The sequence below is a fragment of the Aulonocara sp. 'chitande type north' Nkhata Bay genome, linkage group LG5 (genome assembly GCF_057382095.1).
Source record: "Aulonocara sp. 'chitande type north' Nkhata Bay isolate Kocher_YH1m ecotype deep benthic linkage group LG5, A_spYH_male_GT1.1, whole genome shotgun sequence".
Classification (NCBI taxonomy): Eukaryota; Metazoa; Chordata; class Actinopteri; order Cichliformes; family Cichlidae; genus Aulonocara; species Aulonocara sp. 'chitande type north' Nkhata Bay.
In genome coordinates, this window is record NC_141348.1 from 20,873,249 (window position 1) to 20,901,247 (window position 27,999).

The 27,999-nt window shown below is 40.3% G+C and overlaps 1 protein-coding gene across 6 annotated transcripts; it reads left to right on the top strand.

Moving 5' to 3' along the window:
- Position 1: 1 nt before the first annotated feature.
- tfeb (transcription factor EB) lies at positions 2 to 27,999 on the top strand. 6 transcript variants are annotated; one of them, XM_086291982.1, is made up of 12 exons: positions 2 to 423; positions 11,110 to 11,174; positions 14,813 to 14,917; positions 16,007 to 16,183; positions 17,594 to 17,692; positions 17,810 to 17,998; positions 18,696 to 18,785; positions 21,997 to 22,114; positions 22,258 to 22,314; positions 22,786 to 22,861; positions 22,970 to 23,117; positions 23,215 to 27,999. In XM_086291982.1, exons 3-12 carry the CDS (start codon positions 14,888 to 14,890, stop codon positions 23,785 to 23,787), a joined length of 1,557 nt encoding a protein of 518 aa, XP_086148108.1. In that variant the 5' UTR covers positions 2 to 423; positions 11,110 to 11,174; positions 14,813 to 14,887; the 3' UTR covers positions 23,788 to 27,999. The 6 variants fall into 6 exon arrangements, with proteins under 6 accessions (XP_086148108.1, XP_086148111.1, XP_086148113.1 ...); XM_086291987.1 differs by having other exon boundaries at positions 3 to 423; positions 22,264 to 22,314; XM_086291984.1 differs by lacking the exon at positions 2 to 423 and adding an exon at positions 8,714 to 9,015.

The following is a 27,999-nucleotide window of genomic DNA, read 5'->3' on the forward strand; positions in this document are numbered from 1 at the left end:
TTTTCCTTTCGTTTAGTTCTTTGAGTGCTTTTGTTGAACGACTCGGAACTAACTTTGCAGTCAACAGGCATCACGTCACTACCTCAAAATAGCGCATCTTCTGGTTTACGCGATGTAAAAACTACATTTCCCACAAGGCCGTTTTGCGCTTTGCCATCGGCGGTGGCACAGGTGACCGCGGACGCTCTGAGTTGTGACAACTTGACCGTCAAAACGAAAACAAATTGGCTAAGTGTCATCGGTTACACACGCGCTGTCGGTGTGTGGAAATACGGGGAAAGTCAAACCTTTTAAACCTTGGTTTAAAACTCAGCTTGTGATAGTTTCTGACGGACTTGGTGCCAGAATATATAGAAGTGGCCACGCACTTTTTTTCCCTCCTGAGCTTGACGCTAATTTTGTACTGTCTGACCTTCAGAGCGGGTAAGTTAGATTTCACCAACGCTACTGAAACTGTTAGCCTCTGCTGAACCGCTGCTGCCTCTAGAAACCCCGTGAAAAGAAAAGACAAGTGCGCGTTTCTCTCTTTCAACGCAAACTTGGGCGATTTATCGACTTAAAATGGAATGGATTAGATTGAACTAATTGATTATGTAGCCCTTTTGGCGAAATAAAAGGCATAATTTCATCAAATTAATACAAAAATGAATTGTGCATACAGGCTACAAACAGAAATTATACAGGACATTTGTTCTACTTACGTAGTTTTGCCGCCTTGAATATATTTGTAGAAAGATTTGAGGTGTTCATGACACATTTCAGAATTTATTGCGTTAAATATTTTTGTACGTGTAGTTTTAACCATAATTTAAATATAAAGACACATTTGCCATTGTGATGAAGACCCTGGAACCACTAGTTTGCAGTGCGCTGCACCACTTTTTCCCTTTTACTGTCCTCTGCGAGTCTGCTGGGAGTTGCCTCTCTTGCCATTTATAAGCTGCAGCCAGACCGGTATCAGTAACAACACCTCAGCCTTGGGGTATGCTGCTATGTATAAGTCTGTGACTGTACAGACTGTATTACTGCTCTGCTTGTTATAGTACTTACCTTTAAATTTATGCAAGGTGCCAACGTGATGAAGGCATCCCTGATTTATGCAGCCTTTCCTCTCAGCACAGAGCGCTATTCCTATTTTCATGTGTGTGCGCGCATGTGCTGTATGTATGTTAAGTGGAAAGTAGAGTTTAGCATGACAGTTGCTGTCTGGTAATGCAGCGATAATAGTTGACTCTAAAGGCGCATGCGTGGTTGGGTATAACAGTCGTTTCACCGTGAAGTTTTAGCTTGCTTTTTCTGGACTGTGGTTAAACTGTTTGACCAACAATTTACTTAGATAGATATGACGTTCCCCAACTAAAGGTGAAATAAATTTAGATGAAGCAACTTATTTAAAAAAGCAGATTCACATCAGCAGAATAATGTTTAGCATCAGCAACCCCTTATTTATTTACCCAACACCTTGGCTTCACATACTCCCCCTCCCCCCCATCCAGACCATGGGTGCAGTGGCTCAATGCCCCCCTCCTGCCTGAGAACATGTTTGCGACTCTATATTACACCATCAACGTTTGGCATAAGACTCTCTTCTCTGACCCTTGGTCTCTGCAATCATACATACTGTTCCCCAGAGAGCAAAGTCGCAGTGGAAATATCAGCAATCTGTATCATCTTTTGGGTTACTGCTTAAATTCATTTGTCTTTCCAGCTTCCATCCTTTCTGCATGTCTAACAAATCTGTGAAGCTTGGGTTAAGGGGAAATGCAGTGGGTTCCTTTTATTTGCGCTTGCCTTGAATCACTTCCAGTAAAATGAGTTTTGCACAAAGGCATCAATGAGGTCAGGGTTCATCGTGATACGTGAATATATGCACATGGGTTTTGATATAGAAGACAGGGAGAGCTGTGAGGCAAGAGGATGTCTGTCTACATGTTACTGAAACACAAAAACACCCACAGATAAGTATGCATGTGACTGGATTTAGATCCGACTATGGGAATAATGTATAATTTGAAATATGCTTGATTAGAAACTTTCTTTTTTCCTTCTGCCTCTGTCTAGTTTACCTCTGACTCTCTTTGTTTCTCTCTCATGACTGTGACCATGACTCTGTAACCAGTCAGAAATGATGAAAAAACTGGGCATCAGCATGGACAGATAGCATAGCTGTAACTAATCCAGTCTGCATGCCAATGAACCATTTTAATTGAATTATTGCCTTGTAATTTTATCACGTGCCTTTCGGCATGTTTACATAACGGAGATTATACTGCTTATTAGCTAAACTTTCAAATAAATGATGGATTGCTGGAGATATATCTACATAGAGTCAATTGATATTGAAACTAAATTTATAAGATTAAATGTATTCATGTGCAAGGTGTCTGTGTAGCTGTTTAGACTCCTTTTGAACAAGTGTAGGCACACAGATAAGAATGGGACTGAAGGTCATCGTGAAACCAGCAGGGTTATGTAGTGCACACAATACGAGAGGGGCCAGGGTTATTAAACGCACAGAGCTGTCAGGTCACTGTCAGCAAGGTCAGAGGTCACTGGTCACAGTATGCAGAGCAGCAGTAACCCCTGATAGACTGACTGCACTCTAATTCTCTCCAATAGCACAGCTGCCACCTGTTCAGACAGAGCAGCACAAGAACCCAAAGTTGTGATGGAAACATCACAGGAAATGTGACCACATCAAGTATTCTAATTAAGATTTCATTTTAGTATTTCTGTTCCCTGATTTGTGTTCAACTTGGCACAGAAAGGCACAAATTAGTACAAGCATTGCATCCTGTGGGTGTGTGTGTGAGAGGGAGAGAGAGAAAGATGTTTTCGGCCTCATTGGGTATGTGTCTGCAGTCCGTTGGTGATGGGATTAATTTTCTTCAGGTAAACATAGGCAGGCAAGGTGTATACACACACACACACACACACACACACACACACACACACCCTTGCACTTGCACACTGAGACACACAAGCACAGTGGCTCGGTTAAATGGATGTACTCTAGTGTGAAAGAGCATCAGGTGTGTGTAAACACAGCTTCATGCGTTTGCCATATGGACAGTTCTCCCATGACCTACACAGCTTTCTCAGCTCTTGTCCTATCCTGGTGGTTTGTTGGGTTTTCCTTAGAGATAATAATTTAAAAAAGGCAGACAGAAATATAACACAAACTACTGCATAAGCTTTTCACTGAAGCTCGGAGTTTTTCTAGAAAACCACGGGAATGTCAGCGTTTCATGTGCTATATGACAACATGACCCATGATCTCCCAGAGGTAAGTGTGGGTGGGGCGTTTTAGTGCATGTGCAAAATGTGTGACTCCACTTCCTCATCTTATCTTCATTCCACAGTTTCACATCCTCTTTTTTTTAACTGAGAGACAGTAGTGACAGGCTTGCTCAGTCTCATTTCTCTCTGTAAGAATCGCTGCTCATCTGCATCTGTGAGTTATACACAACTGGGCAGCTGCAGTGTGTGTTTCTACAGTTTTCTTATCATTGTGAACTGCAGTGATCAGTTGTAGTTGGTAGATGTGTCTCTCTTAAACCTCATCTCTTACAGTGGCCCACAGAAAATGTTACAGTTACCTTTTATCTCCTTATTAAGATGTTTTTCAGAAATATTAAACATAAAGTTGCTGCACACTTAACACACAATGTGTGTGACATTTGAAAGTTGTTCACACAAATGGGAATGAATCAGTTATTGTGTTAAAAGCTTTTCTTAATAAAGGAAGATATGTGTAGTAAGTGTGTTTAATGAATATGAAAGAATGTCCTTGGTAGTTTCACTTCTTTCAGGAAGCTAACAGTTGAAGTGCATTGTGAAATTAACACAAAAAATATAGATTTCAAGGTTCAGTGAAGCACTGATGATAAAAGATAAGTGTTGTATCTGCTACTATTTAAGTTGTGCACAAACTCTTTCCATTTATAATCGTCTTCAGTGCTGTGAAAAGTAGTTCCAGCTGAACAGTTCAGTTCTTTACTAGGAACTTTCACATGTACTCCACAGACTGCTTCCTTAATGTTATGCCCTGTGGGCTCCTCAAACAGGTTTTCATAATGTGATTCCAAGTGTTGTTGCTATTGACTGTACTTTGAAACCACTGGTGATTTGAAAACACAAATCTGCTTTCTCAAGATTATCTCACCAGCATTTTTTAGCTTAGATTTCAGGCTAGTTTTAAGGCATAAAAAAGATCCAGGGAGAGTATTTATTGACTCACTGATGACTCATGATGACATATTTATCCATATTGGATGCATAATGGATGGATGCATCTTCTGCCTTTGACTAATTGTCGTTCGGAAATGGCTGATATCCCAAATTCCTGGAACTTATTATCATCTTGTGTTGACCTTACTTTTTCATCTAGGCTCAGAAATGTTCAATCCTCCTCAGCTTGTACCTTTTTGGGGTCGGGGTGGTCATACTGAGCTCCACAGTGGCGTCACATTGCTTTTCATGTTTGTACTTGAAGATTTAAAACAACAATATTTTACTCCCTCAACAGCATATCTGATTTAAATTTGCCCACTATCCCCTTCAAGGTCAGCTCATTGTGAGGTGCTGTAAGTGTTCCAGCACTCCTGCTCCTGCTAAGCTTGGATCGCTCCTTGGAAGTCCCATTTTGACCATTTCTAGGCATGCATTTGCAGTGCCCGATAACAACTGTTCAACTTGAATGTCATTTTAAGGAAGAATATGGAGTCAAACGGAGTAGTTCTGATTGTAAACAGCTCAAAATGAGCTGAGCCTGTTCTCTAAGTTCAGGTAATTTGAGCCAAATTTTCACTGACAGACATTTGACCTTCAGGGACAAATTTACAGTGACAACTTGTGAATTAAATAAAATGACATGGACCTGGTGGCGCTACTCACCTCATGATCTCCCTTCCACTCTCCCATTTAAGACCACTGTTCGGTCTTTGTGTCAAAAAAGAGAGGCCAGTGTCCCAGTTACCCATGATGATTAGCAAAATGATAGCTGGGTCCGTCTGACTCAGAGGTTGATGTTTGCTGTTCACGAAAGTTTGAGGTTCATGATGAAACTGCAGACAAGCATGGTACTTCCAGGAAGTGATTTAAAAATAGCAGGACTGCTGGAAATGGTGCAGGTCTTCACAAGGAGCCAAAATTAAATCTGGTATATTTTATATGCCTTATGGATTGAGTTCAAGAACTTTCTTTGAATTGTACCTTGTGCAGCTTTCAGTTATGAATTGAATACAAAAAGATACTCAAATTCCAAGTGATTATAACTTGATTCCTTAGATATTTTCTTTCCCCTTGCATAATGCTGTATGTTATATAACCTGAAGGTGGTTGGCTTCTCGCTGTCATTCCCAAAACACTGGCATATTCAGTGTTTTGGGAATGACCAGGGAAAAATCCTGAGTGAAACAAGCATGTATAAATTAATCCTAGTAATTTAATAGCTGCGTTTTTGTTGTTGTTGTTGTTGTTGTTGTTGTTTTTGTCTTTCTTTCTTAGGGCTGGTAATAGTCTATGGAAAAATCTTTAGATTATTCTTTGATAAAGTTATATACAGCATCAAGCTGTGTGTGGGTGTCTTTGTATAGATAACATTCCTTTGTCTATACTGTTTAAATAAAACTTGTCTCATTTTTGATCAGAGGACAAGAAATGCATTCTGATCGGAAACGCAGTCTTGTGCACATGTACAGGCACGTTCGGTTACTTTCCATCACTAACTAAGTTTTTCAAGAGTTTTCTAGATTGCATTACAGCGATTTGATTTTTTTTGTACTCAAGGTGGTCATTAAGTTTGTGTGTGATAGCCAAAGTCAAATTAAGTTCACTCACTCACTCACGTGTGTGTGTGTGTGTGTCTTTGCCTTATCTCTCATCTCATCTCTAGATTGCCTTCCATTACATTTTCCCCGCATATGATGATGTTCACCCATGCAAAAAGAAATGTAGTGTAGCTGGTTGCTGGTTGGTTAGTTACTGTACTACCCACTCTTAAATTCACAAACAGAGACCACTACTTTTGTTTTGTCTATATTATTAGTGTATATTTTAAATTCTCCAACAAGAAATGGGATTGATTTAAAATAAACAGCTATTTGCTTCATACACGGTGACTGGAATATCATGACATCGTTGCCTGTAAACTGTAAACGTGTATATTTCTTCAAATTAGAGTTGTAATATCCCATATAATTTATAGCATGTGACAAGTATCATTAAACCACAACAACACTCCTATTAGTCATACACACAGCATGGGGTCACCTCGGGCCAAATTATGTGCATAGTCAGGAAGTGCTGTGGGTTCTGTTTTTTCTTTTGTTTTCTTTTTCAAAGAGTTTCAGTTATTTAGTGTTTTTAACGTAAAGCAACTCTTACATAAGTGAATATTGGTTTCGTCAGATGCTGTGGTCTGCAAAATCTTGCAAACATCACTTTGGTTACCAAAAATATCATGTGTCATGCTGGTATAGTGGTGTGGCGCCACCTTCTCCCTTCCAAAAGAGATTTTAATCACAACAGACTTCCTGGTTAAATAAAGCTTAAATGGATTTTAAAAAAGAAAGAACCCCCCCCCCCCCCCCCCCCCAAAAGAATGCATTTTAAAGTTCTAAAATAGTTATATTTTATTATTTCTTGATACATCTTACACAAAAGCACACACAGGTGAAGTTACAGGCTACATCCAGCTTCTCTGACTTTCCTGGCATATTTACGGCCCTGTTTTATCCTACATCAATAGCACACAGTATAGGTATAAGTGAGCATAGCCAGGTCAGACTTGATTCAAACATATCAAAACACGTGTTTTAGACTTTCAGCAGAGCCGCAGTACTGGTCTTTATAGAGTAGACAGTATCTGGCCCCAACTGTAGTGACTGAGGCACTAAAAAATGGGAAACTTGCGTATCGACAATGGAGAGGGCCTTGATTGGCGTATGTATGTTTGCGTCAATGTATGTGAATCCTTGAAAGGCCGTTGTAAAAGGGTACAAGGCTGTCATGGTCAGAGATTTTTTCCCCCCCCCTACTCCTACTGAAATTAGTTACCATTGGTAGCCTAGAACGCAGTTTCTCTGGCCAATAAGCTGAGGACCCTCATGGGTCCTGCCCCTGGACGAAAATAACCCAGTAAATACACTGTGGGCACTATGAGAACTGGAGCTGGCCTACTGTTTAAAGCTTTGTGTACAAACAAGGGATTCTTGTCAGCTGGGTGCTGCTGAACCATGCTGGCCTGTGTCCTCCTCTGTTGTGTTAGGAACAACTAGCATAGTGGCCTGTTTTTCCTTATTGAGGCATACAGGGTGTGGAGAGGTTGGAAGTGTTTGCATGGAGGGATGTAAATAACTGGGTTAGATACAGTGTTATTAATTGCAATAGTCCTTAACATAAGAGATTTTCAGATGAGTACTGCCTCTTTACAATAGTTTTATGGGAACATCTATGTGAATATCAATGGGGAATATCTTTAAAAACATGATACTGTTAGCCAGATCTGTACACGATACTGTTGTTTAGTATGCTATGCCATGAATTTATTCTAATATTAGTTCAGGCGATGATGCTTGAACTCATCACTCAGAGTCTGTTAAAAATCCTATCCATAAGTCTTGATGCATGCTCAAGCATCCAGGTAGGGAAATCCCAGAAAGTTGATTCTGTTCATCTGGATGTAGCATTTTCAATAAGAGGAACGTTTCGTCACTCATTCACAGGACTTCTTCAGTCAGCTGACTGCAAGAAACTGATAGCACGGCCCATTGGTAATCAGTGATGCTAGTTTTGGTCATTATGCAAATGTACTGTTTTTAAGATTGGTGAAACCTGCAGTCAGCTGACTGAAGAAGTCCCTCGGATGAGTGACAAAATGTTTCTCCCACTAAAAAAGCTACGTCCAAATAAACAGAATAAACTTTCTGGCATATCCATAAGTATTCTGTTTCCTTATTTTTTTGTCTGTCTGGTTGTTGATGGATACAACGTACTTGTGTATATGCATTTTATTGAACGTGAGATTTTGATGTTCTTTACTGTCTTATAGAGAGCCGCCTTCAGGAGCCATTCATCCATAATATCTCATTAATGACAGAAATACATGGATATTTCATATAGGTTTAAGTTTGCAATACTCTGCTGCGCTACTTCAGAAAACGTAAACCCTCATTGGAGGCAGTTTTTTGCTGGTCAGATCTTATGCCTGTAAAGCTACCACTAGTGTTTCAGATGTTTATTTGGATCACATTTTAGCTATGTGTGATGTATCCTGTGTGTTTTTTTTTTTTCTAAACATAAATTAAATCATACCTGAATAATGCAGAGATCACAGCTTTAGAAATCCATGGCTGTGTTTCATTTATTAGAAAAAGTCAGAAAGCTGTGGAAACAACACTGAAAAAATGCAGATCATCAATGTTAATGTTTTTGTGTGCTTTTTTGTTTGTGTGGTGTGGTTTTAGTGTGTGGGTGTTCAATTAAAGAAGTAAATGTGCTGATTCATTGCCCCATAGGTCATAAAAACACAGTGACCTGGTAGATAAAATAAGGAATTGCATTCAAATTGCGCACGCATATGTGTAGGTGTTGCTGTATGCAAATATTGTGCACTGAATTAAGAAGAGAGGCTGGACTGAGGAGAGAGAGAGAGAGAGAGAGAGAGAAAAGAGTTAGCTAGACACAGGGATCTCCTTGTTGTTGGCCCAGACGATTGCATTCAGGGTAATTTAGGGGAAGAGGAGGGAAACAGCAGGAGGAGGAGGACGTCTAGGAAGCTGAGCTGGTGGTTAGAAAGGGGGCAGAAGGTGACTAATAGTGACTGACACTGTACTTTAAGCAGTTCTGTTGAGGAAGGGGTGGCATCACAATCAGTGGAGCAGCACATGTAAGCTCTGGTTGGCTGAGCAAGCAAACGGCTCATGGTCTCTGTCAGTGTGTTTACTAACACGTGGAGGAGCTCATTTCACCTGGATACACTATGCTGTCTTTGGAGTAGTTGGAGAGTTTCTGGTAAGAACCTGAAGTTTAACTATACTGAACTATATCCATTGTTGTGTGTGTTTCGTGGTGCCTGGCTGTTGACAGCTGTCACCCTGAGTTCTGTTCGTGCTTACTATGAAACATGTCTGAACATATTATGTGCAAAGTATTTTTGTAAGAGGCAGAGGAACAGAAACACTTACAGCAACAGAAACCACTTTAGATCTGGTCTATTATGGCCCAATTTTAACGTACTGTCTGTGACTTTTAAAAAAGAAAAACGAAAGAAAAACGAAAAATATGATTGAGCAGCTTTGAAGCGTTGTTTAGCATTGTGATCGATTATGGCAGAGGGCAGTTAATCTTAGCTGAACTGCAAGCATAAAAAGAAAAAATGATCAGTGGAGGCCAGACTTTCAGAAGGTTTTCTGTGATGGGTTATCCTCTAGTTTATAAGTTAGACTGCACTACACCTGCTCTTAGAGATGCTGGATAAAAGTATTATAATTTGCCCTATAGTGCCCTACTGTCTGTGTTTCACTTACATAATCTCTATATGGCTTGTGTATAATTCAGGTCTCGTGTCTGTTTAACCAGTTTGGTTAGATGAAATAGCTTAACTGATTTTAGATTAGACAGCGTTTGTTTTATTGTAGGTTTTTTCTTCCCTTCCTTCTAGGAGTTCAAGTGCTGTATGAGAGTGGCTGTCAGTGTCAAACAATTGCAAAGTTTTTGGTGTAAACTGTTCCTTACTCCTAATTTTAAAAAAAAGTCATGGCTTAAAAAGTTTTCGTTTTTTCCATGGCTTGCCTGGCAAGGAAGTTGCTTCACCGCCAACAGAACTAGGAGTTGTGAAAACTCATGGAAGGAAAGGGGAAGTAATGCGTTGTGGTTTTTATTGATGATGCTGGCTCATTGTCCTTCCTATATCTCTGTGTTGTACAATAGATACTGCGGAGAGCCTGCTGTTGTTCTTTCCGTGCTTTTTTTCACAGTACTCTCTGCTCTGTGATCACTGCAGCTGAGATTCGCTGTGCTCAGGGTCTCTCTTGAGCGACTATAAATAGGCTGTTGAATGTGACAGGCATTGTGATTCAGGCACAGTGTTGATGAGTTATGGTGATTCATTTAGATGACCTTCTGAAAGTTAGATACTGAGTAGAATCACTCAACCTTCGCACTTCATCTTGGTGAGGAGATGGTAATAAATTACACAGATGTTTCTATCCACGTTACATTTACAGTCTTAAGACTCCTGACTATGTTTGAGTGGTTATTTTGCATCATATATACTCTTTGTGTGTGTGTACCATGTTTAGATATCTTTGTGATGACCAAAAATTGGAACGCTACTATACTTGTGGGGACCACCAGTCCCTTATGGCAACAAAATGCCCGTCCCCACGAGTTTGAAGACGTTTTTGAGACTCAGAATGTGGTTTTGGTGTCAGGGTTACTATTAGGTTTAGGCTAAGGGTTCAGGGATTCATTTTTGATGGTTAGCGTTAGGGTAAGCGGCTAGGGAAAGCAGTATGTCACTTAGATGTCCTCACTAAGATATTAAAAGTGTGCGTTTTGTATATGTGTGTATATTAGATCCCTTTTAACTCTAACCATGATATTGTGCAATGTTTTGATATTTCCTTGGGTGTGCATCCCTTTTCATAAAAACCTTTACATCCTTGACGCTCTTACTTTAATGATTAAGGTGTTAAAATGACTGGAAACCAGGTATAGGAAATGCAGTGCCTGAAGAATGAGCCGAGGTGAAAAAACAACAACTTTCAAATCAGTTATTGAGAATATCTTCCTGTCGCATGTGTTTATACTTAAGCCTCACCATGGTCTGTTGCTTCACTTGCTTCCGCTATGGAAATTCTGCTTTAAGTGTGTGTTGCACACCTGCAGCTCCCCCTTCTTAAATACTTCACTGCTTCCTCAGCTGCTTTTTCACAACTGCCAAATTTGTATGCTTTATTTATAGCTGTTCATTTTATCTGTCAGTTCTCTGTTCAGTTTTACATTTTATAACCAATCATTTCTTCTTTTTCTTTTTGATTGTTGTTGTCTCTTGGTTCTTTCATCCCTTCATCCCATTGGCCATCGACTTTCTCCATCATCCAGACATGTAGTCAGCAGCATAAGCAGAGCACACACTACTTTGTGAACTCTTATTTACTCTCAAACAGGTAATTGTATTTTGTGTGTGTGTCTGTCTGCGTGCTGTTAAGATATCTTTTCATATTCTACCGTCAAAATCATCATGCCAAGTGTTTGTGGCACTGTGCTTCATTCAGAATTAGAAATAAAATCAGTGTGCCTATATAACCCCTGTATACTCTAACCATATATATTTATGTCACAGATATGTTGTGGTAACAGGGGTCTGCATGAAAACTGGCAAACACCGTAGAGCACTAATACACATGCAGGCTTACTCTTCATGTGCATGCCCTCCTCTCACCTGTACCCGCACCTACAGACAAAAACATGCACAAATGCATGAGGCTACGCACACAAACACAAACACATGAAGAAAACAACAAAAAAACACATCGTAGTTCAGGGGAACATGGTGTTCCTGAAAAGGAGAACAGAGAGCAGGGGTTATTTTAGCCATTAGCACAGGAAGACAGATAACTTAATGAGAAAGCCAGCGTTTGTGTTTTGACTTGAAATTATATTCTTTGGTTTTCCAAGTTTGGTTTGTGAAAACTTTAATGTCTTGTCATGAGGAAGGTTAAGCAGCTTTTGCACTACATTGTTGACGTGTTGGTGTTCAGAGCAGGGCTAGCCATGTTGCACTTCTTGTCTCTATGCTCACTAACTGTGCAGAACTGATTTGCACAGGTCCTACACTTGCTTTAAATAAAGTTTTACATGCTGTTATGTATATGCAGGTTTGACAACATACATGTGCACCATGCATGCATAGAGGTAGGTGTGTGTGTATGTACACACCCCACATATAACTGCTGGTTGCCAAAAAGGCCCTTCTTGGCTTTGCACAGCCACTTCTAAAAATAAACACTCCACAAATTAACACGCTGTCTCCGAGCACAGGTGCTATAGCCCCACACTGCCCCCACATTAGTGTGTACTTCTGTGTGTACCTGCTATGCTTCTGCCTGGAAGAAAAGCTGTCATCACTCTCTAAGTTGAATATATTACACACGTCTTGGATTTCTTGGTTAGCTGTCATTACCTAGCCATGTTGCCTCCTCACAGATGTATCTGATCAGCCTTTACTTTGACCTGATCTGAAAATGTTTTAATTCACACAAAGTACTGCAGTAACACATGCTTATGGTAGTTTAGACATGAAAGCTGGACTTTGGTTGAGATATATTTGTGTGACTAACGTGGCAGTGTTGGCCTCTGACCCGGGCTTCCTCCGCTCTGCATCCTACTACTGGCTGTCAGTGTTTGAAGTGAAGGGGTTGTGACATTACAGCGTCGGACACACAATAGCTGCTCTGTGCTTCTACTGCGTCACAAATGCCCCCAGTTGATGTCAGGCAATGGGAAGGCCCGTGTGGGGGATCACACTGCCTGGTAGCAGTGTGTCACCATATGATATCAGGAAGTGACATCCTATATGATGAAAATAAGTGTGCAACATTTACAGGACATGTAGGTCATGGATCATGGCTTTGTTACACTGGGTGGATGTATGATACATACTTTGCATGATGAAATGGAGGAAGTGAAATGTAAACATTGCAGCAAACGCATCTGCCACTGTCAGCAGCTTTACAAACAAGGTAGATTTGGAATCCTTTTACTCGTGCATCGGGGATTCAAATGTGTGTCTTTGGGCCATTATTTGTGCCACGTAGCCTGGTTTCTCTACAAAGTAGACCATTAGGTTAAAGTCAAATCTAATATGTTTTTATAAGTAAAGCTTGTGTCTGCAAAGAGCTTTTATGGTCAACGACAACATACCCCTGTGCAACTAGCCCTTGTTATGCACAAGTACACACCTTGAGGACATTTACTACTGTCGCTGCAGGAAGGCTCCTTCTGTTGCAGCACTGCATCAACAGCTGTAAATCTTGCAGATTAAAGCAAGCTGGCCTTTAAGATCTGCCGGTTGGCCTGCCCTAAAGTCCAAGTTCTGGCACAAGTGTGTTTTGGAAACTGCATGTGTTTGAATGTGTATCTCTGCATGGGTGTGTGTTTTTCATGTGGGCCATCTAATGGGCACAAAGCAGGCAGTGTGTGCCCCCTCGGTTGCTGAAATGTACACTGTGGACAACAGGCGGCTTCAGTCCTTCTCAATAGGAGCTGCCCTTCTTATTGTACCTCGTGCACAATGAGCTTTTCTCTCTCTCTCGCTCTGTCTTTCTCTCTTTATGAGCATATACAGAGAATGGAGCAATCACATTCTGACTGATGCTGTGCTATTCCATCCCACATCACCGCAAGCACAAGATATTTGACTAGACACTGAGATGTAGCACTGATTTCATCACACCTTTATAAGGGCCAGAGAAGCTTAGTCACGCAGGGGCTAAACGCAAGTCACTGCAGAAGGGGAACTATCAGCCCAGGAACTCCCCAATCTATGCTAACTTTGTGTATGTGAGAGAAAAAAAGCAGATGTTGAAAGGGGTGACGGGTGTTCCCCTCATCTTTTTGCTCACATGATCACTTAAGAACAACAAGACCACATGACTTTGACATGACTGGAAATCATCCTCTATGTGGGGGAAAAAAAAAAATTATTTCCTGTCTTTTTTTTCATCATAACAAAACTAAAAGGGTCAAGTCAGGGTGACACCAGGAGTGTGCAAGTGATCCTTGTTTTTGCATTAGCTGCTAATGTTATGTGATTGATGCGCATTAGGTGTGAAAGTCAAAAGGTCATTGTAGTTGAGGAATTTTGATTCAAAAGATACAGCATGAAAGGTGGATTTTTAAGTGACATTTCAATTTGGGAACAGTCATGAGATGTATGTTTTTGGGGGGTTGTTTATTTTTTATTTCTTTGAAAACGTTGCACAACAGGCAGACAATGAATGGATGGTTAGATGAATAGATTTGAGAGGCTTGGCTGCTGGTGATGTGTCAGATTGTTCACTGATCCAGCTTTGCTTACTTGAGGCCTGATCAGAGACTGTGAATCAGCGAATGCTGTGTCAACTTGGTAAACAGTTTTTATGAGTATTCACCCTGCTTTTAAACATCTTTTAGAAATTGGATTTAGTACAGTTGATTCAGTGGGAACACAGAAATCTTGATTATTTATTTTTTTGAATGTTATAAATGAGATATTGCGTTGGTGTGACTACTACCTTGATTTAACTTAACTGAACAGAGGATTTAATCAACTTGGTTCTGGACTTCTTTTATAAGTTTAAATAGCTGTTTGTCCAAACCTTTACTAACTATTGATAATCTTGTTATTGTCAAACAATTGCATACATATACTAGCATAAATAAGACAAACTAAGGTAAGACTTTTGTTTGTTATTTGCAACAAGAAATGAATGCTTAAACTAAAGTTGAGAATCTGCTTCACTGTTAAATAAACAAAGCCAAAAAAATTGTAACATCACAAAGTCACAGGTCTGTTCACACGAAAGTATTGCACACAACTCCTCTTGTCTCACACCTCCCTTCCTACCACTGATGTTGCCATTAAACATAAAAGAATTAGTTTAATTAGGCTTTTCTTCAGAGGTTAGATGTGTTTCCATAGTCTAGTTCTTTGCAAATGATCTGTAATAGCGAGGTTACATTTTATGTTAATCAGATCATTTCTAGCTTCTTTCTATGTTACTACAATTTTTTCATTTCCCCCCCCTCGTTGTTTCTTTTACAGCTTCCACTACCTCTCGGGCTGGACTGTGGTGCATTAACGTCAGCTCGCCCTCCCCTGCCCCCCCGCCCCTCAGCCATGGCCTCACGCATTGGCTTGCGGATGCAGGTACAACATAACCTTCCACCGTTCAGTAAACAACATGCGGGAGTTTTGCTGGCTATTTATATCACTTTATATTTGTAATGTTGTGCAATGAATTTGAAACGTTTTTTTCCTTTTAAATGTCTCATAGCATTTTGATTGATAGATGGGCGTGTCTACCTATCTAGGTTTCATTAGGGCCTGATTTTCACTGCCATGTATAAGGTATAACACAGAGCCAAAAAAAGAAAAAGAAAAAAACAAATTCTTGTTTTTTCTTTTAACTATGTCATCGTTTTTACATAGATGGATATAAATAGACGCTATTAATCCCACAGTGGTGTAAATGCCTTGTTGCAGCAGCACAAGGGTCAGAAAGAAAAACAATGAATTATTTATACACTAAAATATACTAAAAGGCAGGTCAGAGCTGTTGTTGTTGCTTTTTAATGGACATTGAAGCTTTTAAAATAAAGTAAATTTTAAACGGCTGATTATAAACTTTTACATACAAATCTTACAGTTTTCACAAGTCCTCACCGTGTCCCTTTCAGACACTTTGCACATGTACATTTGATAGTCAAACAATAGTCACGAGCATAGTTGGAGTCACTGCAGCCACTGTTGTTGTTACGATACCTACCGGTAGCAGCATGAAACTTACAAATCCCCTCATTCTAACATTGCGTGCTTCGATTGTTACCAGTGAACGGCTGTGGAATTAAAGCACTTTGAAATCAGATGATGATTGGAAAATATTTATTTTATGTGCATATTTTAAAGTCTGATTGCTGACTACTATTTTTGGGAAAATTCCACCTGGAAAAATGCCCTCCCCTCAAATTCAATTATAGCTCGGAAAAACTTTATGAAGTGAATCAGTAAAAAATAAAGATGCCCTTGAACTATAAGCAAAAAAAAGAAAATCAAATTTGTTGTAACTATTGAAGCATGACATATGCTTCATTTGTTTCTATCATAGGCGATTCTGGTCAGCAACCTTCCAAAAATGTTGCCGGTTTCATTTTAAGATAAGATGCAAGCTGGTGTTGGTTACACTGTCTTTCTGGGTGGAGGATAAACGCTAATGTGTGTGTGCATGTTTGTTTCCAGCTGATGCGAGACCAGCTGCAGCAGGAGGAGCAGCGTGAGCGGCAGCAGCTACAGCAGCAGCAGAATGCAGCCCTGCAGTACATGCAGAACCACATGGCTGGGCCACCTGCACCCACCCCAGCCATTAGCACTCCACAACATTACCAAAGCATGCAGGTCCCCATGGAGGTTCTGAAGGTCAGATATTCTTAAGATGCAAATGGCTTATTGTGATAGATATGTTTTGCTGGATTTACTCCCCACACAGCTTCTTTTTGACAGGACCGCTGCACATTATGCTCAAACAGAGTGTAGTAAAATGTCTGCGGCTCCCAGTCCACATGCAAACATGCCAAGAGAAAGCACTAAACGGATTTATGGGACTGTAAAATAAAGAAAACATGTTGGTCGAGTGTTTGAAAAATATGTCTCTATTTATCTAATTACATGTTATAGCAATAAAGCAATGGCAGGAGCATGCAGCTGGAGGTGGTCAGGTCTTCACTGAGCATTGTGGCCTCCCAAACAAGCAGCACTGACACACAGGCAAAAGTCAGGTTTAAAAAGAAAAAAAAAAACTAAAAGAGAACAATGCAGAGGCGCGCCAAGCAGGTAGGAAGACACAAAGGGGAGATAAGAGTGGTTTGACACGTTGTGCAATAGGGCAGACAGGAGCGATAGATAGAGTCAGTCAGGGAGAGATAAAGCCGAAGTGACATTTTGCCCGATTCCGGAGATGCTTGTTGTGTGCGTTATTATCTTACATAATGTGTGTTTGCGAGTTTATGGGTTTGTGGAATACTCCATTATATGACATTGTGCATTTTGCAGTGAGAATTCATACATTGTGTAACTCGTATTGAATGCTCCAACTTGCTGCATTGACACTTTACTCCGTGCACATGCGTGCATATGTGGGAGAGGGGAATGGTGTTTATGAAATCACCACAGAGTTTAAAGTTGTCATTGTTCTTTCTGTAGATAAGGTAAGCTTCTCTATCGCTCCCTCTGAATCATACATGTAAATGCATACATGTAAAGAACTGTTGTTGGACCAGGTATTTACAAGGTAAACACAGTACAAATATCTATTGACTGAAAAGTTCACAGTTCATTTAATATAACCCTACCATGGTTATATAACAGAGAGCTGAGGGGGGGCTGAGGAGTCAAGTCTTTCTTTGTAGTAATGGCGAGCAAGCTTGCTCTCTCCTTTATTCTTTGATCTGAAGGAATGAGGCCAGTCCAATGCTCTGTGTGGCCACATCAGAGGATTCAGTGAGGCTTTACTCCTGTAGGCTTTACCACTGACTTAAACATACTATGTCCTAGTGCCATAACTGAGATAATGATGTCTGAATCGCATATTCTGTGTTATCTTTTTAAATATTATTGGAAGGTAATAAGCTTATATTGTACATTAAATGTATGTTTTTATAATATCCCTGTGTGGTAACAGAAATAAGCAAACTTGCTGTTAGTCTTGCTTTTTGTTGCCACATATGTTGTGACAAAATAGAAAGAAGTACCCAAAAATGATACTTTGAGTTTCCAGCTGAATTAATAATAGAAAAAGAGCTGATTGCATTTTGTTTGTCCCTACTATAGGTACAGACTCACCTTGAAAATCCTACAGACTACCACATCCGTCAGTCTCGAAGACAGCAAGTGAAAGAATACCTGTCAACCACCTACGCTACCAAACAGGTATACGTTTGTCATTTTCTTCAGTCCGTCCATGTAGTATTGAAATACATCTGCCTATAGTATGTCAGATCTCTGTTCACTAATGCTGTAACACTCTCTTTCTCTGTGTGTTCCTAGGCGGTCAATGCAGTAGCGGGGCTAATACCACCCTCGCCTCCCACAAACATGGGACCTGCAGGGGGTTCAGCATCTGCACCCCCACCTCTCCAGTCCCCACACATGCGCACCGAGCAGCTTATGTCTGGCAACAGTGCCCCCAACAGCCCGATGGCCATGCTCAACATTGGTTCCAGCCACGAGAAAGAGGTAGATGTGTGGGCCGACAGTAGCATAAGCATAAACCCATAAACATTCATTCCTGGGCAGGTCATAAAGTACCATTTACAGGATCCAGACTGAACAAATATCCCTAAAATATGACTTAATTACACTCGTATATAAAATTATGAGGGTTGACTATTACCCCCAAAGTAACATCATCTCCACATTTTATGAAAGCACCATAATGATTTAATTGGTCTTTTGAAGGGTTAGAGGAGCATTTTGTGACTGTGCTGATGTTAATGTGTTGTGCACACAGTAGGGACATGGATGAATGTGTTGACTAACTGGCAATAACTGAGAATGGTAATCAGTGGGATTTAAATGCTCCATAATGGCCTTGCACCAGTAATTACAGCTTAAAAAGTGACAGGGAAGCAGCAGAATGGATGGCCCTTTGAACCTGTAAGACTTTGACCTGCTGTGTGCTTTTAGCATAACCACCTCTCTTCTGTCTCTCTCTAATCCTTTTAGATAGATAAGTAGTGTAACATGCATGTCCGGGGAGGTTACAATCAAGTTTCTGAGGCTTTAATCAATTGAGGAGGAGGGACAGCATTTTGTTTTTAGTTTAGTGTTTTCTAAGCATTCAAATGGTGGTTTTGGTTTGCTTCCCTCTCTTAACATTAGATAAAAACAGGTCACAAAAACATAATTAACACTTCTTTTTTTCCCCCCCCAGATGGATGAGGTCATTGATAACATCATCAGTATGCAGTCCAATGATGAGTATTTTCAAAGTTTCACTGATGCTGTCCAAATGTCAAACACAGTAAGTAGGAACAATACATATAACTAAGCTGCATTGCATCCAAACGTATGATTTTATTTACACATTGTGTAAGCGCACGCAGTTTGTTTTAAGGGACTCTTTGCATATTTAAATGGGTCATTGACTATAAAGGCCACAAAACCTTTACGGGCAAATTTGTCTCTGCTGATTTTATGCTGTGACACTACAGTGGTATTGTGGTAACAAAAACAAACAAGTGACGTATCTATGAAATGGTGCAGCAAAAGAGGTTTGACCGCTCTGCAACAGTCAGAATTACTTTTAAAATAGATTTTTGCACTGAAAACATTACTGCGTCGCGTTATTCTGAAAATTAAAACCAAGCGTTACATAGATTTGTTCTCTGTATTACCACATGATTCTATAGCTTGAATGCACCACCTTAAAATAGAATAGGGAATTCCCAAGTGTTTTAATTAATTATGATGTTCTCTGAAACCTGCGACCACTTCAATTCCAGCTCTGTCTGTACTACATGAGTCACAGAGCTGGATATGCCAGGTCATCAGTACTCAGACTTTTAAGTGCTTCCTATAATCATTGTTCTTGTGTGTGAAAAATGGCTCTCTTTATGGCAGTTGTTAATGTTCTTAGTTATTCTTAATGTTATCGGGTATTGCTTTGTGATCGCTGTAACATTAGTGTTTCTAAGTAGAGTTTTCTCTAGATTTGATTCTGTATATTCTCATACACTAACAATGTTTAATTGACTTAGTCGCAAAACATTCTGGCCCTGAATGATGTTGGGCATAATTAGAAACTGTAGGGCGGACATACCAGTTGAAAGACTGTACAGCACTTTGTGTTTGAGGGAGCAAACTCAGAAAATTAACAATTAAACTGGCAGCAGTTAGAGTTCAACTTGTTTACAAGACATTTGGAACGGGGGGGGGGGGAGAAGGGCGGGAGGAATAGAAAGGAGGAGGGAAAGGGGGGCGAGGGCAATTTGTGTAAGGGGAAAACAGGCTGAAAGTCCAGTTAGGGGAAAGTTCACTCCTGTTTGGTTGGGAGCAGAGGTAGAAGAGAGAAAGGAGCGGAGCTGCCGTGGTCATTCTGGCAGCACAGGAGCGGCAGTGCCATTCAGAGCTGCATGTGCTGCTTGTGCCTTTAGAGGGAAGAAGGGAGCGCCTTGGCACTGTAGGAGAAGGAGTTAGAGGATGAAGGAGATGAGTAAGACGTATGCAATTGTGGAAGTTATTGAAGGAGAACAGATTCAACTGGTAAGACAATGAAGCACTCTTGTTTATAATTCTTTGAGTTTTGGTTGGGAGTTGTTGGATTCCTTTCTTTGTCTGAATGAGTTATTTGAACCACAGTGACTCTTAAGTCCCAGCCTTGAGTGCCTGATTATCAGAAAGAGGAATAGCAGGGGTGGTGGCGTGGTTTTGTGTGTGTGTGTGCGTGCGTGCGTGTTTGTTAGCATGTGATGGCTGTTTTCTGCTGGACATGAATCAAAACTGTTGCACATTTAAGCTAATTTAAGATTACTCCTGCAGGGTGCACTCAAACATAAAGGTTGGCGGGACTTAGCTTCTGCATTCTCAGACATATTGTGTAGTTGTCCAACGTTTTCCCTGCTCCTGCAGCAGGTAGACAGGGAAACCTACAAAGTCTCCTGTTGCTTTATCTGATACTCATGTCAAACACTGATACAAGCAGCCAATACTGTCTTTTTCCTTCACTTCTGTGAAACAGTTAAGCTTTTAGTAATTAAGTCTGTACACATACATCTGACCATCTGCGTGCAGTGTCTGAGTTAACTGTGAGAATCCTGCATGATGTGTTTAATTGCTTAAATCACTATCACACTGATAAGGTGAACCGTGCTGATCAGGTTTAGATTGATTAAGTGAGAAGCCAGCACAATAAACTACCACAGGCAGAAACTCAGTGATAATCAAAATGTTAAAAAAAATATATAAAAAAAATCCAGCTTTACGCCCAGCTGTCAGAACAGTGTGCGTGGAAGTCACCTGCTAATCCTAATGGGGATTAAAGCAGCAAACTCCATGGAATTCTTGGAATCTCAAAGTTTAGCAAAAGTCTGGAACACCCCTGAATGCCAGGCTCAAGTGAACAGTTTGACTTGTGCGTTGCTCCACTGAGCCATACTGAGTTCAAGTAGAATTTAGTCTTCAAATTGAATTAAATGGGCCTTTACTGGAGTGGAGAATGAAGGTGGTGTTTCCAGTCAGAATGTGGTCGCTGCAGAGGGACGAGGCAGGGAATTTGGGCTTATTAGAGTTGTGTGTTTTTGATTCAATAACTCAATCTGCCCAGATTTGTAATCGTGACAAGGTTTCAAATGGGCTTCTGTCTTCTTCTTAATATGATGTGGAAATTTTTAAAAAAAATGTTACCTCTAGAAAACGGTTAATGCTTGAGATCCTACAAATTAAAAGTCTTTGGTATTTAACAGTGTGGGTAAACTTCAGTTCGGTCGATAATGTTATCATTTAAGTTAAAGTTTTACATTTCATATATTCTTTAGATCTTTTGTAAGAATTGTAACAAAACAAATCTAACTTAAATACATAGGTTTGCGTTTATATTAGTGAGTGAATATGTTTGATCTCACAGCTCAGACAGTAGCCAGCAGATTAAGCTATCTCATCCTTTGAGTTCTTTATCTTTCAGGCCTCATTAGCAGCGTCATATTTGCCCTTGCTTCAGGGAGTACGACACGGTTGCTTACAAGGCATAAAAAGTTCATCACGCTAACTAGATTGTACAATTAAAAGGAAATCACGTCTTTTTAGAAGTCCATAGCAAACTAAATCACCATTGTTATACAATGTCTAAAGTGCAATAGTGTGGAGACCACTGCACGAGTGTGAGTTCAGGAGCTGGTGAAAGCAGAGGAGAGAAATGAGCCATAAAGACAGATAAGATAGATGAGGTGATAGTCAATCATTTCTGTACTTGGCAGGCTGTTCTCAGGTGTGATATTACTGCATTATCTGCTGCTATCTGCTCTTTACATCACAATAAACATGAACAGTAACTTTATAAAGGTACTTACTGAGATGTTAGAAAGTCAGGTTTACTTAGTTTTCATTTTGATTAGTTTTTTTTTAATTCAGAAAATTGAAACCTTTGCTCATCTCCTATTTTTACTTTGCAAAGTATTTGTAAGATACTATGCATTTTCTAAATGCATGTGTGTGTGTGTCGTGTGTTTCCTTTGCAGCTCCCTCTTTCTAGCAGTCACCTAGATGTGTATGCAGGTCCTGGCATGAAGGGTCCAGCCATTGCTATGACCAGCAACTCCTGTCCTGCCAATCTGACCATCAAGCGAGAACTCTCAGGTGCGAAAGATGTTACAAAGTGATGCAGATTCTGTTGATCAGTGAAAACGTAGCGTGCGTTTATTGGCACTCTTGATAAGCTGTCTTTTTTGAGACGTGCCGCTTTCTCAGCCATTAGTTAATCACTTTTTGTTATTGCAAAGACGCAGAAGCCCGTGCGCTGGCCAAGGAGAGACAGAAAAAAGACAACCACAATCTGAGTGAGTCTTTCCCTCAGAATGCTATTTCCCTAAATCCTTTTTCCCTTTTTATTTTCTCACACTGATAATGTGCAGGCCTTCAGAAGAATTTGCACGTACCACATACATGCACACAAAGCATAATCTTTCCGATGCAGAAACAGTGTTATACGGCCCATGTGCTGATTTAGCTGACATAGTCCAACTACTGGGTGGATGGTTAACCTGGTAATTTCTGCTGTCCTTGCACTTAGGTGTAATTGCCTGTGACTGCGTGTGTGTGTGTGTGTGTGCTTAAATGTTTGCTTCTCTTTACACTTTTTGTATATTTCCAGTATCTGATCTATGCTATACATACTTAAAAAGTAGCATCTGTACAATTTCCTGTTCCTTATTTTAATGCCTTTGATTCACCTGCACAGTGATATTATCTTCAGTGTGTTTTTTTCCTTTATGCTAATTTCCATTGGTCTTATCATTCTTCTGCAATAGTTGAAAGGAGGAGGAGATTCAACATTAATGATCGCATTAAAGAGCTGGGCACCATGATCCCCAAAACCAATGACCTGTGAGTTTCTCTTAGTGCACCATGTTTTTAAAGTAAATACAGATGTTGAGTAGTTACTGACATGAACTTACAAGTGAAAATTGCCTGTCTGCTCCCCTGTTTGCTTAGTGATGTGCGCTGGAACAAAGGCACTATATTGCGGGCATCTGTAGAGTACATCAAACGTATGCAAAAGGATGCACAGAGGACAAGAGAAGTAGAGAACAACTTCAAAAGGATGGAGATGGCCAACAAGCAGCTGTTGCTGCGCATCCAGGTAACACATTTGTACAGCACATGTCCAGAATCATAGAAAATGAATAATAATATTAATAGTAATAAAATTGCTTTTGTTCTTTCCCAACTGTCTAAAGGAGTTGGAGATGCAGGCTCATCTGCATGGCCTGCCCAGCAACTCTCCCTCTGGCCTGAACACGGGTGACATTATGGGTTCTTATATAAAACAAGAGACCAGCCTAGAGGAGAACCATTCTCACCCCCAGGCACAAGCACACCACCAGCACCAGCATCTACCCCATAACCAGGCTCATCCCCAGGCCCAGCAGCACCAGTTCCTCTCCCACACACACTTCAACCCTCAGGGCCAGGCCCAGCCCGAACCCAGGCAGCTGCCACCAGTCCCACAGCATCTCCAGCCTCAGCCTCCCATTCAGTACCCAGCTGTGGGCAGCTCCCAGCACTTTGACTTTGCCCAGTCGCTGGACTTGTGCGATGGGATATCAGGGTTTTCAGATGGCATGTCTGGGCTGGGTGACCTGGGTGGACTTGACGTCCAGGCGAGGAGAGGCGACCTAGGTTTCCTTATGATGGACGAGCCTTTGTCCCCTATGGGTGGAGACCCGCTGCTCTCAGCGATGTCCCCTGAAGCGTCTGTCGACTCCAGCCGCAGATCCAGCTTCAGCATAGAGGACGGAGACATAATGTAGACAAGCATGCATTCGCTCAGTCAAACACACGAGGTTTCGCATAGATTGTAGTAAACATAAATATCACGTTTGCAAAACACAAAATGCGTACATTACATACACAGAAATGATTCAGCCCCCAGACATGACATCATTTATATCACACAGTTTCAGGAAACACCAGTGACACTCCTTTGTGGTACATTTAACTTCCCCTCGGTGTTATTAGAGACAGTACACATTCATCACAAACATTCACGAGCGTATAAACCGACACGCACACATACACCCACACACATAAGTGCATGTGAGTTTAACTGAGCAGCTTAAAACTTTGCCCAACACACTGAGCATTTACAAGGTGTGAACCAGCACTGCCAGGTCAGGAGTTATATGGCACAATTGGCCTTGTTTCCATAAAGGTGGCCCTGAATCATAATTGCACAAGGGACAAAACACCCAGTTAATTAGACTGCCATTATCAGATACAAGAACAAACCAAGTGCATCATCACACACGAAGAGGACAAGTTATTTGCCCCTAACATCAGCTCCTTTTAGTAATCATAAACGATTGAATGAACAATAGAGAACAAAATGGAAATGGCTTTATGGCCCTGCATGCATAATTTATCTTGAGGGGATGCAGTGCAGTCACATTGTTCCCTTCCTCAGGCTGTTAGTTGGCCTCAGGTTTTAGCCGTTTGGTGTTGGACAAAACTTTGTGTTAGCCTGCTCAAGTGTCTATATGTATCCATATCTTGGGGAATATTGCCAAAAAAACCCTGAAGTTTGCTGCAAAAGGTGGATAATTCAGCTTTTAGCAAAGGCCTTTATATTTACTTGTCGAGCTGAAATTGTCATCTTCTGAAAAAATGCATGCACAGGCAGTCACGTAGCGTTGCCCACCTTTATTTTTTAGCACCTCCAGCACTGTCGCAATCTTTACTCAACACTGTAAAGTCTGTTGACTTTGGAGTGGGGGTAGAGAAAACGCACTGGATGGCCATCAAAAATCTGGGGGCCATCCATTTCTGTGAGGTGTCAAAACACTCAGGTACTGTAACAGAATACACAAGCAGGCTTTTAAATAGAAGTGGATGTTAACCTGAAATATGTCAGGGCTGTAACCCCTGTCTGTTTGTGCCTTTTTACTTTTGCTGCTCCTCTTCAAAGGCACGTGTTTATGGGTCGGAGGTCTTCAGCTTTGACTCTGTATCACATTCATCTATACCTGTAAATGCTTTAGAAGTTGCTTCTGCATCAGTGTGACCTTGTAAGCACAGGAGATACAGTGATTTCCTCCCACTAAGTGACCTTTTAAGGTCTATATATAGGGCGAGGTGAAAGAAAGAATTGACATGTTTAAATAGTTTAATAGTTTGAGATACAGGATATGCAAAATTGCTGGCTTTGTCTGTCTGTTGGTGTCGCCATTCCGGTCATTCAGGCATTGGTAATTTATTCATGTTCCACGCTGTTTCATCCAAGCGTCACCCAAAGCAAACCTGTGTATTCATTCAGACATGAAGCCAAAATGTTAAGGACCTGTCAAATTAATGGAACAGAGTGCATGTCTGAAGGAACTAGAAGTGTTAGTTCTGTCTGTCAGCAGCCGTAGGCTTGTCTTTATGACATTAGAACACACTTGCATGTATTTGTGGTCACACTCACTTCACAGACATGCACACTTTCACCACAAACGATCACTTAGGTATTACAGTACTCACAGGCAGGTGTGTCCATTTTTTTTGTTTCATTTTGTTTTTTTGGACACTGATGTGATTTTTTTATTATTTTTAGCTGTGTACCAAAACATATTCAAGTTACAGTTACAAGGGGTTAAGGTGCAGATTGTCAACTTTATTTTGAGGGGTTGAACAAAAATATTGCATTTACCTTCAAGAAATTACTGCCTTTTTTTATACACTATTTTCAGGGAGGCAAATTGATGTAACTGTAAATTCAGTTCTTTAATATCTTGTTGAGGTTCCTTTGCAGGCAATGACTGCCTTAAGTCTTGAACTCATGGACTAAAGCAGGGATTCTTCCTGTATTTTCTTTCAAAACTGTTCATCATCTGCTTTTTTTTGCCAAACTTCTCCGGTACATTCTTCTCTTTTTTTTTTTTTATCAGAATGTACCGAGCTTCCACTGCCTCTCTCAAGGTTTGTTTTGTTTTTGTACCCTAAAGCCGATCCGTTTGACTTTTTGAGCAACAAATTCCAAATGCAAATGCCACAGTTGAAATCATCTCCAAGACTTTTTATCTGCTTATACAATGAAGAAATGACTGTGTGAAATGGCTGTAATTCCTCACCGGCTGATGCAATATTTCTGTTTAGAGTCTGCACTGTAATAGCGTCTTTTCTTCGAATCATTTGTTGTGACTCGCAGAGGCAAGATTGTGAAAAATGTGCCACTGTCCACATATGCCTGGAGGTAACTGTAAATGAACACAAAGTGGAGTGAGGCAGTTTTTCAGAAGAGCCCACTGCTTCACTCTCTTGCCTCGAGATTCACATGAAGCTGCCAGCTGCAGAGGTAAAGCTCAGGTCTGCTGTTCAAACTGTCACCCAATGGTGATTCATTGCTCCAGCTGTCAAAGTGACGACTGGAGCAGGTTGTGCTCAACCTGTGTCGTATCTCTGCTGTGGTAGACCTGGGGCTTACCTTTGATTGATATAGTTTATGATCAGAACAGAAATCTATTTAGTGAACATACTTTCAAGGGGGTTTGTTTTTGATTAAAAGAAGTGTCTGTTTTCTTTATTATTTAGTTTGTTTCTTGTATTTCCCAAAGCACTGAAAGAAATGACATTATTGTTTTTACTTTGTACATGGAAGAAATATGGAATAAGATTTACTTCAGATGTTTTATGCCATTTAAATGTATTTTATTTGTATTTGATATTTTAGTTCTATTTCAATTTTATTCCGAAACAACCCTTTCTTCTCAGAGCCATATTCAGGAGGTGTACTGTACAGGCATTTAAACAATGTTTTAACTGGAGTTGGGGAACCATTTATAAACTTCAAGATTTCAGCTGATTTTAAAAGAGATTGTGTATATTTCTGATGTATGATTGGGATTTTATTTATCTCTCTTTTCACTTTGAAATTTGGATCCAGACATAGATGAAGAGTGATTTTTTTTTTTTATCATTGGACTGAAATCAAGTTGCTCATTTGATGAATGTAAAGGCTTACCAGTAGTTCTTGTCAGACTGAAGAACATTGTTTTTATAGTTTATTTTTTTGCCCTACCTGCCTCCTGATTTTCTGTCTTTGGTTTCCATGGAGACTGGAAGCTGATTGACTTCAGTTAAACTAGGCCAGGGATTTGTGACTCTCCTGACGTTGTACCACTTTTTGTCATCATCCGGGGACGAGCCTTTTCCCGTCAGCTACAGTTTGACTGTTGTTGTTCAGTCATCCAACTAGAGCTTCTCAGGCTCCCTTTATTTTTCCACTAGAGGGCGCTCTGCAGAACAAAGGGGGAAGGTGGTTGTGAATTTAATGACGTTATAAAAAAATATTTTAGAACCCATACACTGGCTGAAAGTTTTATTTTCCTTTTGTTTTTTCTGACATGAGAAATGTGTGTGAGTGTTACTCACAAAAAAATATTTCTACGCAGCCCTTATTTTAGATAAAAATTAAAATACCCCTTCATTCCAAAACAGACACCACAGGTTTTGCCTTCACTGTGACGAATGAAAGTGTCTCTAAATTTGATGCTTGCGTGTGCCATTAGAAATATTCTATGTGCAACTTTTGAGTAAGGTGGAAACTTGAAGCATGCAATGCAAATCCACTGATAATGGACTTCAGCCTTTAGCAAAGTCAGTAGCATATTGTATTTAGCAGTTATTTTGAAATGAATATATGGCGTATTCACACATTGTGGATTTGTCAGTGGGCAGGAGGAGAGATTTTGTTTGTATACTCTGTCACTGGGTTATTTATTAAAAAATAATCATTCAAAGCAGTATTTTTATATCATCTTACAAAAAATATTTTAAATTGACATGGTAAATGGGGGAAGAAATATGTGTACACTTTGTATCCCTGCTGAATTTTGGCCAAAAAACAAAGACACAGCTGACTGAGAAAAAAATGGATATTTGTTGGTACAGTGTCATTGAAGCATGGTTATGTAACCTACTGACCAATACCAATGTAAGACAATGACTACAAGTGAATTATAGTTTTATGTGCATAAATTCAACTG

Bases quoted from the DNA above. Each gene is read 5' to 3' on its own strand.
- tfeb (XM_086291982.1), top strand. From the start codon at position 14,888: ATGGCCTCACGCATTGGCTTGCGGATGCAG. The intron at 17,693-17,809 runs GTATACGTTTGT...GTGTGTTCCTAG, and splicing joins CCACCTACGCTACCAAACAG to GCGGTCAATGCAGTAGCGGG. The intron at 22,115-22,257 runs GTGCGAAAGATG...GTTATTGCAAAG, and splicing joins CATCAAGCGAGAACTCTCAG to ACGCAGAAGCCCGTGCGCTG.